This window comes from Canis lupus, chromosome 5 (genome assembly GCF_048164855.1).
Source record: "Canis lupus baileyi chromosome 5, mCanLup2.hap1, whole genome shotgun sequence".
Taxonomy (NCBI): domain Eukaryota; kingdom Metazoa; phylum Chordata; class Mammalia; order Carnivora; family Canidae; genus Canis; species Canis lupus.
In genome coordinates this window covers 69,757,581-69,772,682 of record NC_132842.1, presented here as the reverse complement: position 1 = coordinate 69,772,682, position 15,102 = coordinate 69,757,581, and the positions used below count along the sequence as shown (strand labels likewise).

Genomic DNA, 15,102 nt, shown 5'->3' with positions numbered 1-15,102 from the left:
ATAAATTGGACATAGTCAAAATTTAAAACTGTGGTGTTTGAAAAGGCACCATCATGGGGGCGCCTGGGTGGTTCATTTGGTTGGGCATCTGACTCTTGGTTTCGGCTCAGGTCATGATCTTGGGGTTATGGGAGTGGGCTCCACACTCAGGAGTCTGCTTGAGATTTCTTTCAAATAAGTAAATGAATTTTTTTTAAGGCACCATTATGAATAATGAAAATTATGTAAGTGTTAACTCATTGCTTTGCTTTGGCTGCCAGGCAGCTGACATGTCAAAATGCAACTCTTTTTTTTTTTTTTTTTTAAGACTTTATTTAAAAGAGAGCATACATGTATGAGCAAGTGTGAGTGGAGGCAAGAGACAGAGGGAGAAGTAGACTTCCCACTGAGCAGGGAGCCAGACACAGGGCTTGATCTCAGGACCCTGAGATAATGACCTGAGCTGAAGGCAGATGCTTAATCATTTGAGCCACCTAGCTGCCCCAAAATGCCACTCAGTTTTGATAATTGAGCCCTGCTTACCTGTATTCATCTTTCCCTGTTTTGTTTTTTGTTTTTTATATTTATTTGAGATTGAGAGTATGAGTGGAGGGGGTGGTGAGGAGCAGAGGGAGAGGGACAAGCAGACTCTGCGTGAAGCATGGAGCCTTATACGGGGCTCTGTTTCTGACCCTGAGATTGTAACCTGAGCTGGAACCAAGAGTTGGATGCTTAACCGGCTGAGCCACCCAGGCACCCCTCATCTTTCCCTGTTTTCTATACAAATTGGTATATTCCTATTCCAGATTTTTTATTTTACATTTTTATATTTATATTGTAAACCACTTTGGATCCTTTGGGAAACTGAAGCTTAAGATGTCGGATGGAATGTTTGAGACTGGTGTGCACTGTGCTGTGGATTCTTGCTCTCAAAGATTTAGCGGTTTAGAAGTAAGAGGTGATGAGTTGTAAACTACAACAGTGTCATTGCAGATTGTCAGTAGGAAGCAATTGGGAATCCCAAGTCAATGATAAAGCTAGATACTAGTTTAAATGACTAGGACAGATGTTAATAATATACTATTACAACAGGGAAAAGTTGAACTGAATTCAGCCTCAGTTTGTACAGGAGTAACTGGGCTGTTTAAAGGGAGGATGGAAGAATAGAGGGGCCAGAGAAAGGAGGTTAAGAAAAGTCAGGGAAGTGAAAAATAACAAAATATGAGAAATGGGTATTAGTTCATGTGAAACCCATCTGGGTTTGCTAACTGGTGCTTATTGACTTTAGGCTCCTACCCTCCCACGGAGCCTGGGATATAGGGGCCTTATTTTCAGGTATTGGTGGAAGAAACAGTAACTCTTTGCAGTCTTGATTTTCTCAGGCAGGTACTTTAAGGAAGGACTAGGGTCACCCTAGTGATGCGACCCTGACACCTTAGAAACTGTGTTAGTGTTTTGTTCAACTGTTTATAGACCATGGTTGAGGCCTAGTTGAGAAAAGGCTCAGGGGAGGCTGAGTGGACTTTGGTTAAGAAGAGACTCTGGCATAGGTAAAAATCAGTTTATAAATCTGTTGAAATTTGGGGAGGAAGAAGTTCATGGCTGACTCTAAGGCCCGGTGAATGGTAATTATATTAACTAGGGAAGATGAAAGAAGAAATTGATTTAAAGAGAAAGCAAGGGGGATCCCTGGGTGGTGGCACAGCGGTTTAGCGCCTGCCTTTGGCCCAGGGCGCCATCCTGGAGACCCGGGATTGAATCCCATGTCGGGCTCCCAGTGCATGGAGCCTGCTTCTCCCTCTGCCTGTGTCTCTGCCCCTCTCTCTGTGTGTGTGACTATCATAAATAAATAAAAATTTTAAAAAAATAAAAATAAAGAGAAAGCAAGAAGGGCACCTGGGTAGCTCAGTCGGTTAAGTGTCCTCTGGCTCCCGTCATGATCCCAGGGTCCTGGGATCAAGCCCTGAGTCGGGTTCTCTGCTCAGTGGGAGACCTACTTCTGCCCCTCCTGCTTGTGTGCTCGCTCTCACTCTCTCTCTGTCAAATAAATAAATCTTTAAAAAAAATTTGTTTTTTAAATAAAGAGAAAGCGAGGTGGAGATATAGCCAGTAGGCATTGGAAATACACTTCATGTAGGAGGCAGTGATGGTAGAGATTTGGTACTTTGGTATAAAAGTGGAGGTTGAAGCCAGGGGAGATTCCCTGGGGAGCAGGGTGCTCCTGCTGAGAAGAGGACCAAAAGTAGAACTTTGATCCATACTGACAGTGAGAGATGGGCATTGAAGAGGAACACAGTATATAACCTGAGGAATGGTAAGAAAGAGAACTGGTAGAAGGGGGACGCCTGGGTGGCTCAGTGGTTTGGCTTATGGCGTGATCCCGGAGTCCTGGGATGAGTCCTGCATCGGGTTCCCCTTGAGGAGCCTGCTTCTCCCTCTGCCTGTGTCTCTGTCTCTCTTGTGAATAAATAAATTTTTAAAATCTTTAAAAAAAAAAGAAAGAAAAAGAAGTGAAAGAAGGTGGTGGTCTCAGAATCATGGGTGGAGTTTCAAGAAAGCAAAAGTGATCATCAGTGACAAATTAGAAAGTCAAATAGAATCAACACTGACAATATCACTGAATTTAGCGGTTCAAAATGTATTCTTCTGAAGCACCTGTGTCCTGCTGCTTGACAACTCATTTGTATTCAGTTTTTGTATCAATTCTAGAGGAAATCTATAATTTCTGGGTTTCTAGGAGGAAACTCTTCTAAAATCTGCCTTTGGAAGTTGTGCTCCACTCCAGTCACAGGTAGATTTCTTTGCTGTAAGGTCTTCTTAACTTACCTTACACTTAACTGGCAAATACGTATTATGCAACTGTTAGCACTAGGCCTTGTGTTTGAGGCAATGTAGGTATTCAGTAAATACTTAATAAACTTTTTGAACAGTGATTCATTAACAAATGCTTGTGAATTTATGATACTAAAATGCTGGAGATACAACAATGGTCCCTGCCTTTGCAGAATTTAAAATGTCCTACAGAAGAGAATAGAGACTGGAAAATAGTATAATGAAGGAAATAAAACAGATGTTCTGACAGAAATAGAGTAGCTTACTTTGGGTTAGGGTTATGAGGAACGGACCTAGCAATTTTAAGCGCTAGGGAAGAGCATTGTGGGCAGAGAGAAAAGAGGAAGTGTGAAGACTTCAGCCGGAAATAACCTGCAAATACTTGATAGCGCCATTGTGACAGGAGCATATGATGAATGAAGGTAGGGAGTTGAATGAGATGAATATATATGCAGGGCCTTGAATTGGGTAGAGGATTTTATTGTACATGGTGTCTATGGTATTATTGTGGTGATGGATGGGGAGTGTGGGGGAAGAGAAGAAGAGATAGAGTTTTTTTAGTAGCCAGAGGAGAGATAGTAGTGACTTGGATGACATCAGGGTCAGAAATTGATAGATGTGTAAATACATTCATGATATATTTGGAGATAAAACTAAGACATGTTTTGGCAATAGATTAGATGAAAGTGGAGAGAGTGTGTTGTATTAATGCTAAGAAATTGTAGGGAGGGACGCCTGAGTGGCTCAGCAGTTGAACGCCTGCCTTTGGCTCAGGGTGTGATCCCGGATTCGAGTCCTGTATCGGGCTCCTTGCGTGGAGCCTGCTTCTCCCTCTGCCTGTGTTTCCGCCTCTCTCTGTGTCTCTCATGAATAAATAAATAAAATCTTAAAAAAAGAAAAAAGAAATGGTAGGGAAGCAGGGTTTGGGTTCAGTAACTGGTAAATGCCGTTGAGGCTTGGGGGGGGTTAGAGTTAATTTTAGATATCCAAGTAAAGATTTTGATAGATAGTTAAATATATGGATCTGGAGCCCAAGGGAAAAGGCTGAGCTTGGGACATAAATTTGGAAGTTATAATGGGAATGGATGAAATCACCTAGTAAGAGTGGAGATAGAAACCAGTATGTAGTTGTAGGGAGGAGGAGCCAGTAAGAGGACTGAGAAGATTGGTTGAGGTTGGGAGGGGTGCCAAGAGAAGTGCTTCTGAGAGAGAACGGATTAGTAATTACTACTGAGGGCTTTAAAAGAGGACAGAAATTTCTGTCCATTAGATATGGATGGCAACAGGGAGGTTGTTGGTGACCTTCATAAAAGCAGTTTCTGTGGAACATAAGGAATAGAAGTCGGATTTGAAGAATTAGAGTGAACAGAGCACACATAGGTTAAAAAATAGTAGTAATGCCTACTTTTAAAAGTCATTTTATCATGCTTTATATCTTACATATAAAATTCTTGCCAAAAACGTATTGTCAACCCAAGATGCCTGGGTGGCTCAGTTGGTTAAGCATCTGCCTTTGGCTCAGGTCATGATCCCAGAGTCCTAGGATCAAGTCCTTGTTGGGCTCCCTGCTCAGTGGGGAGTCTGTTTCAACTTTTCCTGGCCACCCCCCATGCTCGCTCTCGCAGATCTCTCTCTTCCTCAAAAAAATAAAATCTTTAAAAAATAAATATGAATTATAAACCTGAATCTAGCCTCAAGACCTAACTTCCATTTTGCAGGAAATACAGGAGATAGGCATATAAATTAATGACAAAAAATGAAATTGTAGGGCGTTCATTAAGACAACTGACCTAGTCTCCAGAAAGTCGGTATCACAAGTAAAATAAAGGGATTGGAGGAGAGAAGGATAGGGATTTTACAGATTAAAAATGACCAAATATTGGAATAATAATATTGTAATAAAAGAATAAAAGTTTTTATTGCTTAAAGCTACATACTGAAGTATATATAGATGAGATATAGGAATTTGCTTAAGTGATTCAGGATCTGGGAGTAGATAGAAACCTGGATTAATGGCTACTAGTTGATATTGAATCTAAATGATCACATTGAGATTCATTTTACTTGCTATTCTGTCTACTTTTGTATATATCTGAAATTTTCCATAATAGTGTTAATAGACTAATATAGTGGCTGAACTTTGACTGGATTTTAGCTTGGGTTGAAAAAAAAAAAAAACCCAACAAACGAAAGCAACCATTTTGAAATAAATAAGAAAATTTGAGCACGGACTGGATAACAGGTGTTTCATTAAATTGTTGAATCTTAAAAGAGAGTTTATAGATATTTATTATGCTATTTCAAATTTTCAGTGTTTAAATAATTCATGCGGTGCCTGGGTGATTCAGTTGGTTAAGCATCTGACTCACTTTCAGCTCAGGTCATGATTTCAGTGGTAAAATGGAGCCTTGCATTGGGGTCTGTGCTGAGCATGGAGTCTGCTTAAGATAATCTCTCTTCCTCTGCCACCACCACCCCTTCCAGGTACTCTTTCTCTCTGTCAAAATAAATACATTATTTTTATTTTTTTTATTTTATTTTTTTATTTTTATTTTTTCATTTATTTATGATAGTCACACAGAGAGAGAGAGAGGCAGAGACATAGGCAGAGGGAGAAGCAGGCTCCATGCACCGGGAGCCTGATGTGGGATTCAATCCCGGGTCTCCAGGATCGCGCCCTGGGCCAAAGGCAGGCGCTAAACCGCTGCGCCACCCAGGGATCCCAATAAATACATTATTTTTAAAGTAAATCATAAAAAGGGGACAAAAAGTTCTTTTGCTCTTAATGAGAACAGAGAAATGGGGCAGTAGCTTCAATGGGGAAATGAATGAAAAGATACACTCACAAGTGACTGGCTGATTATTAGGATAAAGAATTAGGTAGTCGGGGCATCTGGCTGGTTCAGTAGGTGGAGCATGGGACTTGATCTCAGGGTTGTGAGTTCCAGCTCCACATTGGGTATAGAGATTACTTATCTTTTTAAAAAATTTCGGGTGGTGAGATTCCTGGAACTATTCATTCCCATGGTGCTGACTTTAGCTAGCAAAGTTGTAAATCAGCAATACCAAAACTTTGTCATCAACTTTGTATGCATTCACAGGAATTATCTACTAGATAGACCAGCTCTTTATAGACAGACAAAATTTAAGCCAGTCTGTGTTATATTTGATAAGAAACTGAGTAGGTAAGTTGGAGGAATGTCTTTGAAAATGTTTGAATTTACCTCTGTCACTTGTGTTTTGTGTTGTCTTCCCACCTTTCCAATCCTATCATTGCTAGCTTTATCTGTTCTAGAGGAATTTTGATTTGGTTAATTCTGGTTTGTACAGGTGTTTATACAGTGTAAGATGTACTTTAGGTTTGTGGTTAGTTGGATTTGTGGTCTAGAGAGAAGTCTCTGCAAAGAAAAACATACTATGAAAATGAGTTCCAGGGTGCCTGGGTGGCTCAGAGTGGTTGAGCATCTTCTTTGTCTCAGGTGCAATCCCAGGGTCCTGGGATCAAGTTCCACATCGGGCTCGTCACAGGGAGCCTGCTTCTCTCTCTGCCTATGTCTCTGCCTGTGTGTGTGTGTGTGTGTGTGTGTGTGTGTGTGTGTGTGTGTTTCCCATGAATAAATAAATAAAATCTTAAAAAAAAATGAGTTCCCAAAAATCAGATACGGTGGATCAGGGTGGAACTCTTAGGCAAACATCTTGGCAAAGTTTTCAGTTGCTCCCTGTATTCAGGTGCACTGTTTAGAGAATTGATTGCCAGTATTTCTCAAGTTAAAATGACTATGAGTACATAGATCAGTATAGACAGAACCTAGTCTAAGGGCAGGCCAAATTGAATAGAATTATATGTGTGGTGGGGGGAAAGAGGTAATTCTCAGAGGTTGGATGAAAAGTGGAGGCCATTAGAATTAGAGATCTAGATTCCATTCCCAGCTTCACAATTTAATGGCTGAATGATCTTGTGTAAGTAATAACACTTCTAAACCTGGTTCCTTAGCCATTAATTTGTCTTTAGTTACCGTCCAAGGGCTTAAAACCACTGATTTCACCCTAGCCCCTGTCAAATCTTGTTTGGCTGGCACAGTATTGTAAAAACTGAGTATGAGTATAGTTCCTGATGTAATACTATGACTGTCTTGTTAAAACTCACTCACCTCTTTACCTTTTAAGGCATTTAAGTTTGTAGTTAACTGAAATTCTGGGACGTGACCAGATTTGTTTCTTTATGGTGATGGAGTACCTTTCAACCCAGAATTCTGATGGATTTGTTATTACCAGTAGCTTTTCTTTTCAGGAAATAAGAACCTGGAGTTTGGGGCAGCCCTGGTGGCGCAGCGGTTTGGCGCCGCCTGCAGCCTGGGGTGTGATCCTGGGGACCGGGGATCAAGTCCCATATCGGGCTCCATGCATGGAGCCTGCTTCTCCCTCTCCCTCTGTCTCTGCCTCTCTGTGTCTATGAATAAATAAATAAAATCTTTAAAAGAAAAAAAAAAAAAAAGAACCTGGAGTTTGGGACCAACTAGGTCAGGGTTGATGTATTAGCTTCCTGACTTGTTCACTTGCCCTCTGAGTCTCATTTTTCTCATCTGTAAAATAGATTCTCAGGATTGTTTTGAAGATTAGAGATTATATCAACAAAGAGCTTGGCACATTATTAAATGTTACTAGCCTGCTAAGGTTTATGGATTCTTTTTCCTGGTACCCCCTTAGTCCTTTTTTTTATTTTTAATTTTATTTATGAGAGACATAGAGAGAGAGAGAGAGAGGCAGAGACACAGGCAGAGGGAGAAACAGGTTCCATGTAGGTAGCCTGACATGAGACTCGATCCCAGGTCTCCAGGATCATGCCCTGGGCTGAAGGTGACACTAACTGCTGAGCCACCGGGGCTGCCCTCCCTTATTCCTTTTCAGTAGCAGGCATATGACCATAGGGTTTTATCATAGGAATTGTATGTTGATACATATTTACTAGAGAATTTCTAGTGAACGTTATGAAAGGCCAACTGAAAAAAAGTCACTTCAACCTGGGAGAAATCTTGCTTTCCTGAAGGAAGAGGCTTTAAACTGGGGAGTAACTATTTATTTCTTTTATCTCTCTTCCCAGTGCCATTATGAAAACTTTAACACATCACAAAGAGTTGTAAAGCTTCTAACTGTAGCATATGTCAAACAGTCTGTGTGATTTAAAGCCTTAGCTCATTCTGAGTACCGGGGCAGCTACAATAACATTTCTTTAGAAAGCCTCCTTCTGCTGAGGAGCACCCACTCAACTTAGCACCAGGACAAGGGAAATCATTTGTAAAGAGTGATTGCTTCATAGTGTTCCAGGTCGCATCTTCTTTGAAGATTGTCAGGCCATTGCCTAGAAAATAATGCTAGTTCCCTTATTTCCTAAATATAGCTCTTCTGGGTTATTCCAGGCAGATGCCTTCAATCAATGATTGCTTGGTAGCTTTTTGAAGTACAGACCATGAACATAAGTCTTTGATTTGGAAAGCCCTAGAAGTCAGCAGGTGTACACGATGTGAGCTTGAAGGTGTAGTAGTATTCTTCCCATCCCATACACAGGACAGCTATGTGTAGTATGCCTTTTTCTGAAAACATGTGCAAAATTTTAAACATATCAGTGATTAAATGGAATGTTGCAGTAATCTATTGCTACTCCATATGTGACTTGAGACTCAGATTCTTTATCAGTTAGGGCTTACAGTAATTTGCTAGGGCTGCCATAATAAAGTACCACAACCTGTCTGGCTTAAACAACAAGAATATATTTTCCCACAGTTTTGGACGCTAGAATTCCAAGATCAAATATCAGCAGGGTTGGCTTTTTGTGAGACTTTTCTCTCTTTGCTTTATCAATAGCTGTCTTCATGTTTACATGGTATTCTCTCTCTGCATCTATGTCTTAATTTTCTCCTCTTTATAAGGATACTAGTCATATTGGATTAGGGCCTCACCCCAGTATCCTCACCTCTCTAAAGACCGCATCTCCACATAGTCATATTTGTAGGGACTGGGGGCCAGGCCTTCAACATAGGAGTTGAAAGCAGGGCACAGTTCAGACCATAACAAGGTCCATGCTTATTTTGTATTATTATTGGTGATCCTTGCAAGTTTAGAGAGTGCATGGCAACATTAGCCATTTATTTTCTAGAAATGAGAGGTATAACTTCTAGGACCTCTTCATTTTGAGAGAGTTCCTTGACTAAGAAAACCCAAAGGCTAAGACAGATATTAGGAAAAAAAGAAAGAATAAGACAGATGCTAGAAAAGGTATATTTGTATCCTAGATTTCTTGATCCAGCCCTAGCAAGTAAGGGAGTGCATAATGAAAATAGCAAGTTTGCCAGTGGTTTCTCAATGAGAGTCCAACATTCCTTTGGTTGCTGATTCCAGATGTGCTTCTGTGGTCGTTCCTTCTTCCAATCTAACCTCCCCTGCCTGGCTTCTCCAGTGAAGTCATAAGCAAATATTTGCAATAGTTTCTTGTCACCATGGTGACTAAAGAAGCACAGCCAGGTTCTCCTTCCAGCTTTGCTGTCAGCTCTGCTTGAAGGAGGAGACCGCCCCCTGGGAGAGCCCAGGCTCAGAGTCATGAAAAACCATGTGTCAGGTAATGGGGGACAGCAATCCACAGTGCTGCCTTTAGAAATCTGTCCTGTGCCTCTTAGTCTCCAGGCACAGGGGTAATCAGGAACCCCAAAGGGAGGCCACTGCAGTCCCCTACAATTTTTTTTTATATAATAAATTCACTTGGGCTTCACCACATAGTTGTGTCTCCTACATTCTAAGACCTGCTGTGATTGGTTTGCCAAGCTACTTTTCAGAATGATAGAGGCACCCTCTCTGAAATTTCATTTCCTCAGTTTCTCTACCTCCAGAATTCAGCACTTTTTTCAGCTTCCATTTTCGGTTTTCTTTCACTCAGATTCTCTTAAGACTCTTCCCTGCCCCTCTCCCATTTATGTCCTTATTGTATTTCTACCCCCAACATGACTTCGTGGTTGAAGAACCAGCCCAAATCTTGAGATTTCTTTTTAAAAACTCCCCATTACACTCACCCCAACTACTTCAGAAAGGGGGTACTCTTAGAATTACTTGTTCTGTTTGCCTGTAAAACTTATTTTTCACCCCTTTAGCAATACTTTTAGTAACTGTTTCCAGTTAGCAACTTAGAGAGTGGGGGGCACCTGGGTGGCTCAGACAGTTAGTTGTCCGACTCTTGATCTCAGGGTCATGAATTCAAGCCCTACGTTGGGTTCTCATGTAAGCTGAGAGCTTACTTTAAAAAAAAGAGAAAAAATAATTTAGAGAATTAGGAAATACCTCTAGAGGAAGCCTTACTTACTTGTGGGTTAACATAATCAGCCTCACTTTTTTTTTTTTTTTTTCTTTTCAAGGGGGAGAGAGTGGGAGGGAGAGGGAGAAAATCTCAAGCAGGCTCCATACCCAATACAGAGTTCAATTACAACTCTGAGGTCATGACCTGAGCCGTAATCAGGAGTGGGCCATTTAATCCATTGAGCCACCCAGATGCCCCAATCAGTTTCACTTTTACCAGTTTTTTACATATTGAGATTGTTTTTCAAATGTCAGTATGGGGTAAGCTATGATAAAGTCATTCTGGCCACAGGAAGGGACAGGAATGAGGTGTAAAAGAAGTCTGTTAGGTTCACAGATCAGAGAACCACTGCATGCGTATCGGGTCACAGAAGAAAGCACCAGGCAGAAGGGGAAGGGCAAGCCAATTTAGGCCAGAGCCTTTACTAAAGTTTCTGAGGGAAACCATGAAGGCAGGGCAGAGTATAAACAGTTTAGGATTGGCTAGTTTGAATGAATCCATAGGGCTTTGGCCTACAGGAGTGGTCTCTACTTGCCTACTACTACCTGACCAAGGGATGAATTAAAATGGAGGAATATTGCTTTTTGGGGTGTACAGGTAAGATAGAGGAGATGTGACCTTGGACTAGTTAGTTTGCATTCTGTTGGACAAGTTGTTCCCTTTAGGAATTACCAGCCATGGGAGGGGCAGTCTCTCCCTGGGTCTGTAAAGCTTGAAATGGAAAAACATCAAGAACACAAAAATAAGAAAATACGGTTAACATAATTGGCCCTGAAATGAAGGAATGTAAAGAGACAAATACAGAATCTTAAAAAAAAAAAAAAAAAGATTTAGAACAGGGATTCTTTGTCAGATTTAATTGGAGGAAGTGTGCTGCAATTTAAATTTTTGTGAGGGGCAGCCCCGGTGGCCCAGCGGTTTGGCGCCGCCTTCAGCCTGGGGTATGATCCTGGAGACCTGGGATTGAGTCCCACGTCAGGCTTCCGGCATAGAGCCTGCTTCTCCCTCTGCCTGTGTTGTGTCTCTGCCTCTGTGTGTGTGTGTGTGTGTGTCTGTCATGAATAAGTAAATAAAATCTTTAAAAATAATAATAATAAAATTTTTGTATGGTAAATATATCAGAATTCACCATTTTTAAATGCCTAGTTAAGTAGCATTTATTATATTACATTGTTGTGCAACCACCACCACTATCCATTTCCCAACTTTCATCACCCCAAACAGAAACTGTGTACCCATTAAGCAATAACTCTCTATTTTTTCCTCCCTGTAGCACCTGATAACCTTTAATCTACTTTCTGTCTCTGAGTTTGATTACTCTAGGTACCTCATAAATGTGGAGTCATACACTTGTCCTTTTGTGTCTAGCTTATTTCACTTATAATGCTGTCTTCAGGGTTCATCTATGTGTCAGACCTTCATTCCTTTTTATGACTGAATAATAATCCATTGTATGTATATGCTCCATTTTGTTTATCCATTCAACTTATGACTATTGTGAATAATACCACATTGAATATTGGCATATAGTATCTGAGTCTTGTTTTCAGTTCTTTTTTAAATATACCAAAGTCATGAATTTACATTCCCACCAGCAATGCACTAGATACCCATTTCTCCACATTCCTGAGAACACTTGGTATTTTTTCTGTTTTTATTGTGGTCGTTCTAGTAGATATGAAATCATATCTCATTGTAGTTTTGATTTGCATTTCCCTTAAGGTTAATTATGTTGAGCATCTTTTTTTTAATATTTTATTTATTTATTAGAGAGAATATAAGCGGGGGGGGGGGGTAGAGGGAGAGAGAGAATCCAAGCAGACTCCTTGCTGAACTGTGGAGCCACAGACCCTGATCATGACCTAAGCCCAAATCAAGAGCTGGTTACTTAACTGACTGAGCCACCCAGGCGCCCCTGTTGAGCATCTTTTCATGTGCATATTGGCATTTACATATCTTCTTTAGTGAGCAGTGCACAAATCATTTGCCCATTTTTATTTTTTTTTTATTTATTTATTTATTTATTTATTTTTTTTAAATTTTTATTTATTTATGATAGTCACACAGAGAGAGAGAGAGGCAGAGACACAGGCAGAGGGAGAAGCAGGCTCCATGCACCGGGAGCCCGACGTGGGATTCGATCCCGGGTCTCCAGGATCACGCCCTGGGCCAAAGGCAGGCGCCAAACCGCTGCGCCACCCAGGGATCCCCATTTGCCCATTTTTAAATTGGGTTGTCTGTCTTTTTGTTGGGTTGTGGAAATTTTTTTTTTAGATATTTTATTTGAGAGAGAGTGTGAGGGAGAGAGAGCATGAATGGGAGGAGGGGAAATTCTTTATATATTCTTGATATTAAATCCTTATCAAACATGATTTGGAAACAGTTTTTCTCATGCTACAAGTTTTCTTTTCACTTTCTGTTAATATCTTTTATTGCTTCTGCTTTTGATGTCATAGGTAAAAGAATCCATTGCCAAATGAAAAGTCATAAAAAACTTTCTCGGTGTATTATTCTAAGCATTTTATGGTCTTGGCTTGCATTTAGGTTGTTGATCCATTTTGAGTTAATTTTTGTACATGGTGTAAGCTAGGGGTCCATCATCTGGAAATCTAGTTGTCCCCACACTATGTTTTGTTTTGTTTTTCTTTGTTTTTATTTTTGTTTTTTTTCCCCCACACTGTTTTGAAGAGACTATTCTTACTCCATTGAATGAACATGACACCTTTATTAAAATTTGGCTCACCATAGATGTGTGAATTTATTTCTACACTCTGAATTTTATTCCATTGATATGTAAACATCCTTATGCCAGTACTACGCTATTCTGATTACTATAGCTTTGTAGTAAGTTCTAAACTCAAGAAGTGGGGATCCCTGGGTGGCGCAGCGGTTTGGCGCCTGCCTTTGGCCCAGGGCGCGATCCTGGAGACCCGGGATCGAATCCCACATCGGGCTCCCGGTGCATGGAGCCTGCTTCTCCCTCGGCCTATATCTCTGCCTCTCTCTCTCTCTCTCTCTGTGACTATCATAAATAAATAAAAATTGAAAAAAAAATATTTTAAACTCAAGAAGTATGAGTCCTCCATCTATTAAGAGTATGAGGACGCCTGGATGGCTTAGCAGTTGAGTGTCTGCCTTTGGCTCAGGTCATGATCCCAGGTTCCAGGGATTGAGGCCCACATCAGGCACCCTATAGAGAGCCTGCTTCTCCCTCTGCCTGTGTCTCTGCCTCTCTCTGTGTTTCTCATGAATAAAATAAATAAAATATTTTTTAAAAGTAAGAGTATGTTGTTAGGTTCCACATATTTGTGAATTTCTTGTTTCATTGCATATGGTCAAAGATACTTGGATTTTGATCTTTTAGAATTCATTGAGACTCTGTGGCCTACATGGTCTGTCCTGGAGAGAGCATTCCATGTATACCTGAGAAAGGTATATTCTGTTGTTGGGTGGAGTGTTCTATAGGTCTTTTTAGGTCTAACTGATTCATAATGTTGTTGAAGTCCTCTTTTTCTTTATTAATCATCTATGTAGTGTTCTGTTTTTTGTTTGTTTGTTTGTTTGTTTGTTTGTTTTAAGATTTTTAAATTTATTTGAGAGAGCACAAGCCAAGGGAGGGGCAAAGGAAGATGGAGAGAATCTGAAGCCAACTCCGTGCTGGGCTTGATCTCAAGACCTGAGATCATGACCCTAACTAAAACCAAGAGTTGGCTGCTTAACCAACTGAACTGCCCAGGCACCCCGATACATATATTTTATAATTGCCATATCTTCTTGATGAATTGACCCTTCTAGAAGTATATAATGTCATTCTTTATCTCTCTGTTTTAAAAAGATTTTATTTATTTATTTACTCATTCATTCATTCATTCATTCATTCATGAGAGACACACACACACAGAGAGGCAGAGAAACAAGGCAGAGGGAGGAGCAGGCTCCATGCAGGGAGCCCAACGTGGGACTCGATCCCAGGTCCCCAGGATCACATACTGGGCTGAAGGCTGTGCTAAACCGCTGAGCCACCTGGGCTGCCCCCTTCTTTATCTCTTGTAACAATTTTTGACTGTAAGGGTTTTTTTTGTCTGTTATTAGTATAGCTAACCTAGTTCTCTTTTGGCTACCATATGGATGAAATATCTTTTTCCATCCATTTACTTTCAACTTGTCCATGTCTTTGTATATGCAGTAAGTCTTTGCAGACAACCTATAGTGACTAGAGAGCTTAATCTGTTTACATGTAATACATTACTGACAAGGAAGAACTTCTGGCATTTTACTCTGTTTTTCTTGTCTTACACCTTTTTCTCCTGCTCTTCCTCCATTACTGCCTTCTGTGTTTAGTTGATTTTTTTTTTTTTTTTGGTAGTGAATTGTTTTGATTCTCTTCTCATTTCCTTTTGTGTATATTTTTAATTTCTATTTTGTATTTTTTTTTTTAGATATTGTGGTTACCATGGGGATTACATTTACCATTCTAAATTTATAGCAGTCTAGTTTGAATTGGTACCAGCTTAACTTCAAAAAGTATTTCTGTACAGGTCCAATTCCCTTTATGATGTTGCTGTCACAGATTACATCTTTACTTGTATGCCCGGTAACACAGATTTATAATTGTACATTTGTCCTATAAATCATGTAGGAAATAAGTGAGTTACAAACCAAAAATACAGGGATGCCTGGGTGGCTCTGCCTCTGTCTGTCTGTCTCTGTGTGTGTGTCTCTCTCATGAATAAATAAAATACTTAAAAAAAAATACAATAATACTGATTTTTATATTTACCCATGCAGTTACCTCTACTGGCTTCAAGTTACTGTGGAGTGTCTTTTTGTTTCATTTTCAGTTTGAGGGACTCCCTTTAGCATTTCTTGTCTAGCAGGTCTAGTGGTGACCTGCTTCTTCAGCTTTTGTTTATGTAGAAATGTCTTAATTTCTCCCTTGTTTTTGTTTT

General features: G+C 40.2%; 1 protein-coding gene across 4 annotated transcripts in view; it reads left to right on the top strand.

The window, feature by feature from the left end:
• KPNA6 (karyopherin subunit alpha 6) overlaps window positions 1-15,102 on the top strand; it is a 52,407-nt gene that overhangs the window by 14,282 nt on the left and 23,023 nt on the right. Inside the window, exon 1 of one of the 4 annotated variants that reach the window (XM_072827305.1) lies at window positions 9,279-9,424. The exons of 2 other annotated variants lie outside the window; for them this stretch is intronic. In XM_072827305.1, the coding sequence (XP_072683406.1) occupies window positions 9,406-9,424 (19 nt within the window). In that variant the 5' untranslated portion in view covers window positions 9,279-9,405. Of the gene's footprint in view, window positions 1-9,278; window positions 9,425-10,627; window positions 10,751-15,102 lie in introns of those variants that run through there. One more of the 4 variants, XM_072827304.1, reaches the window with a different exon arrangement.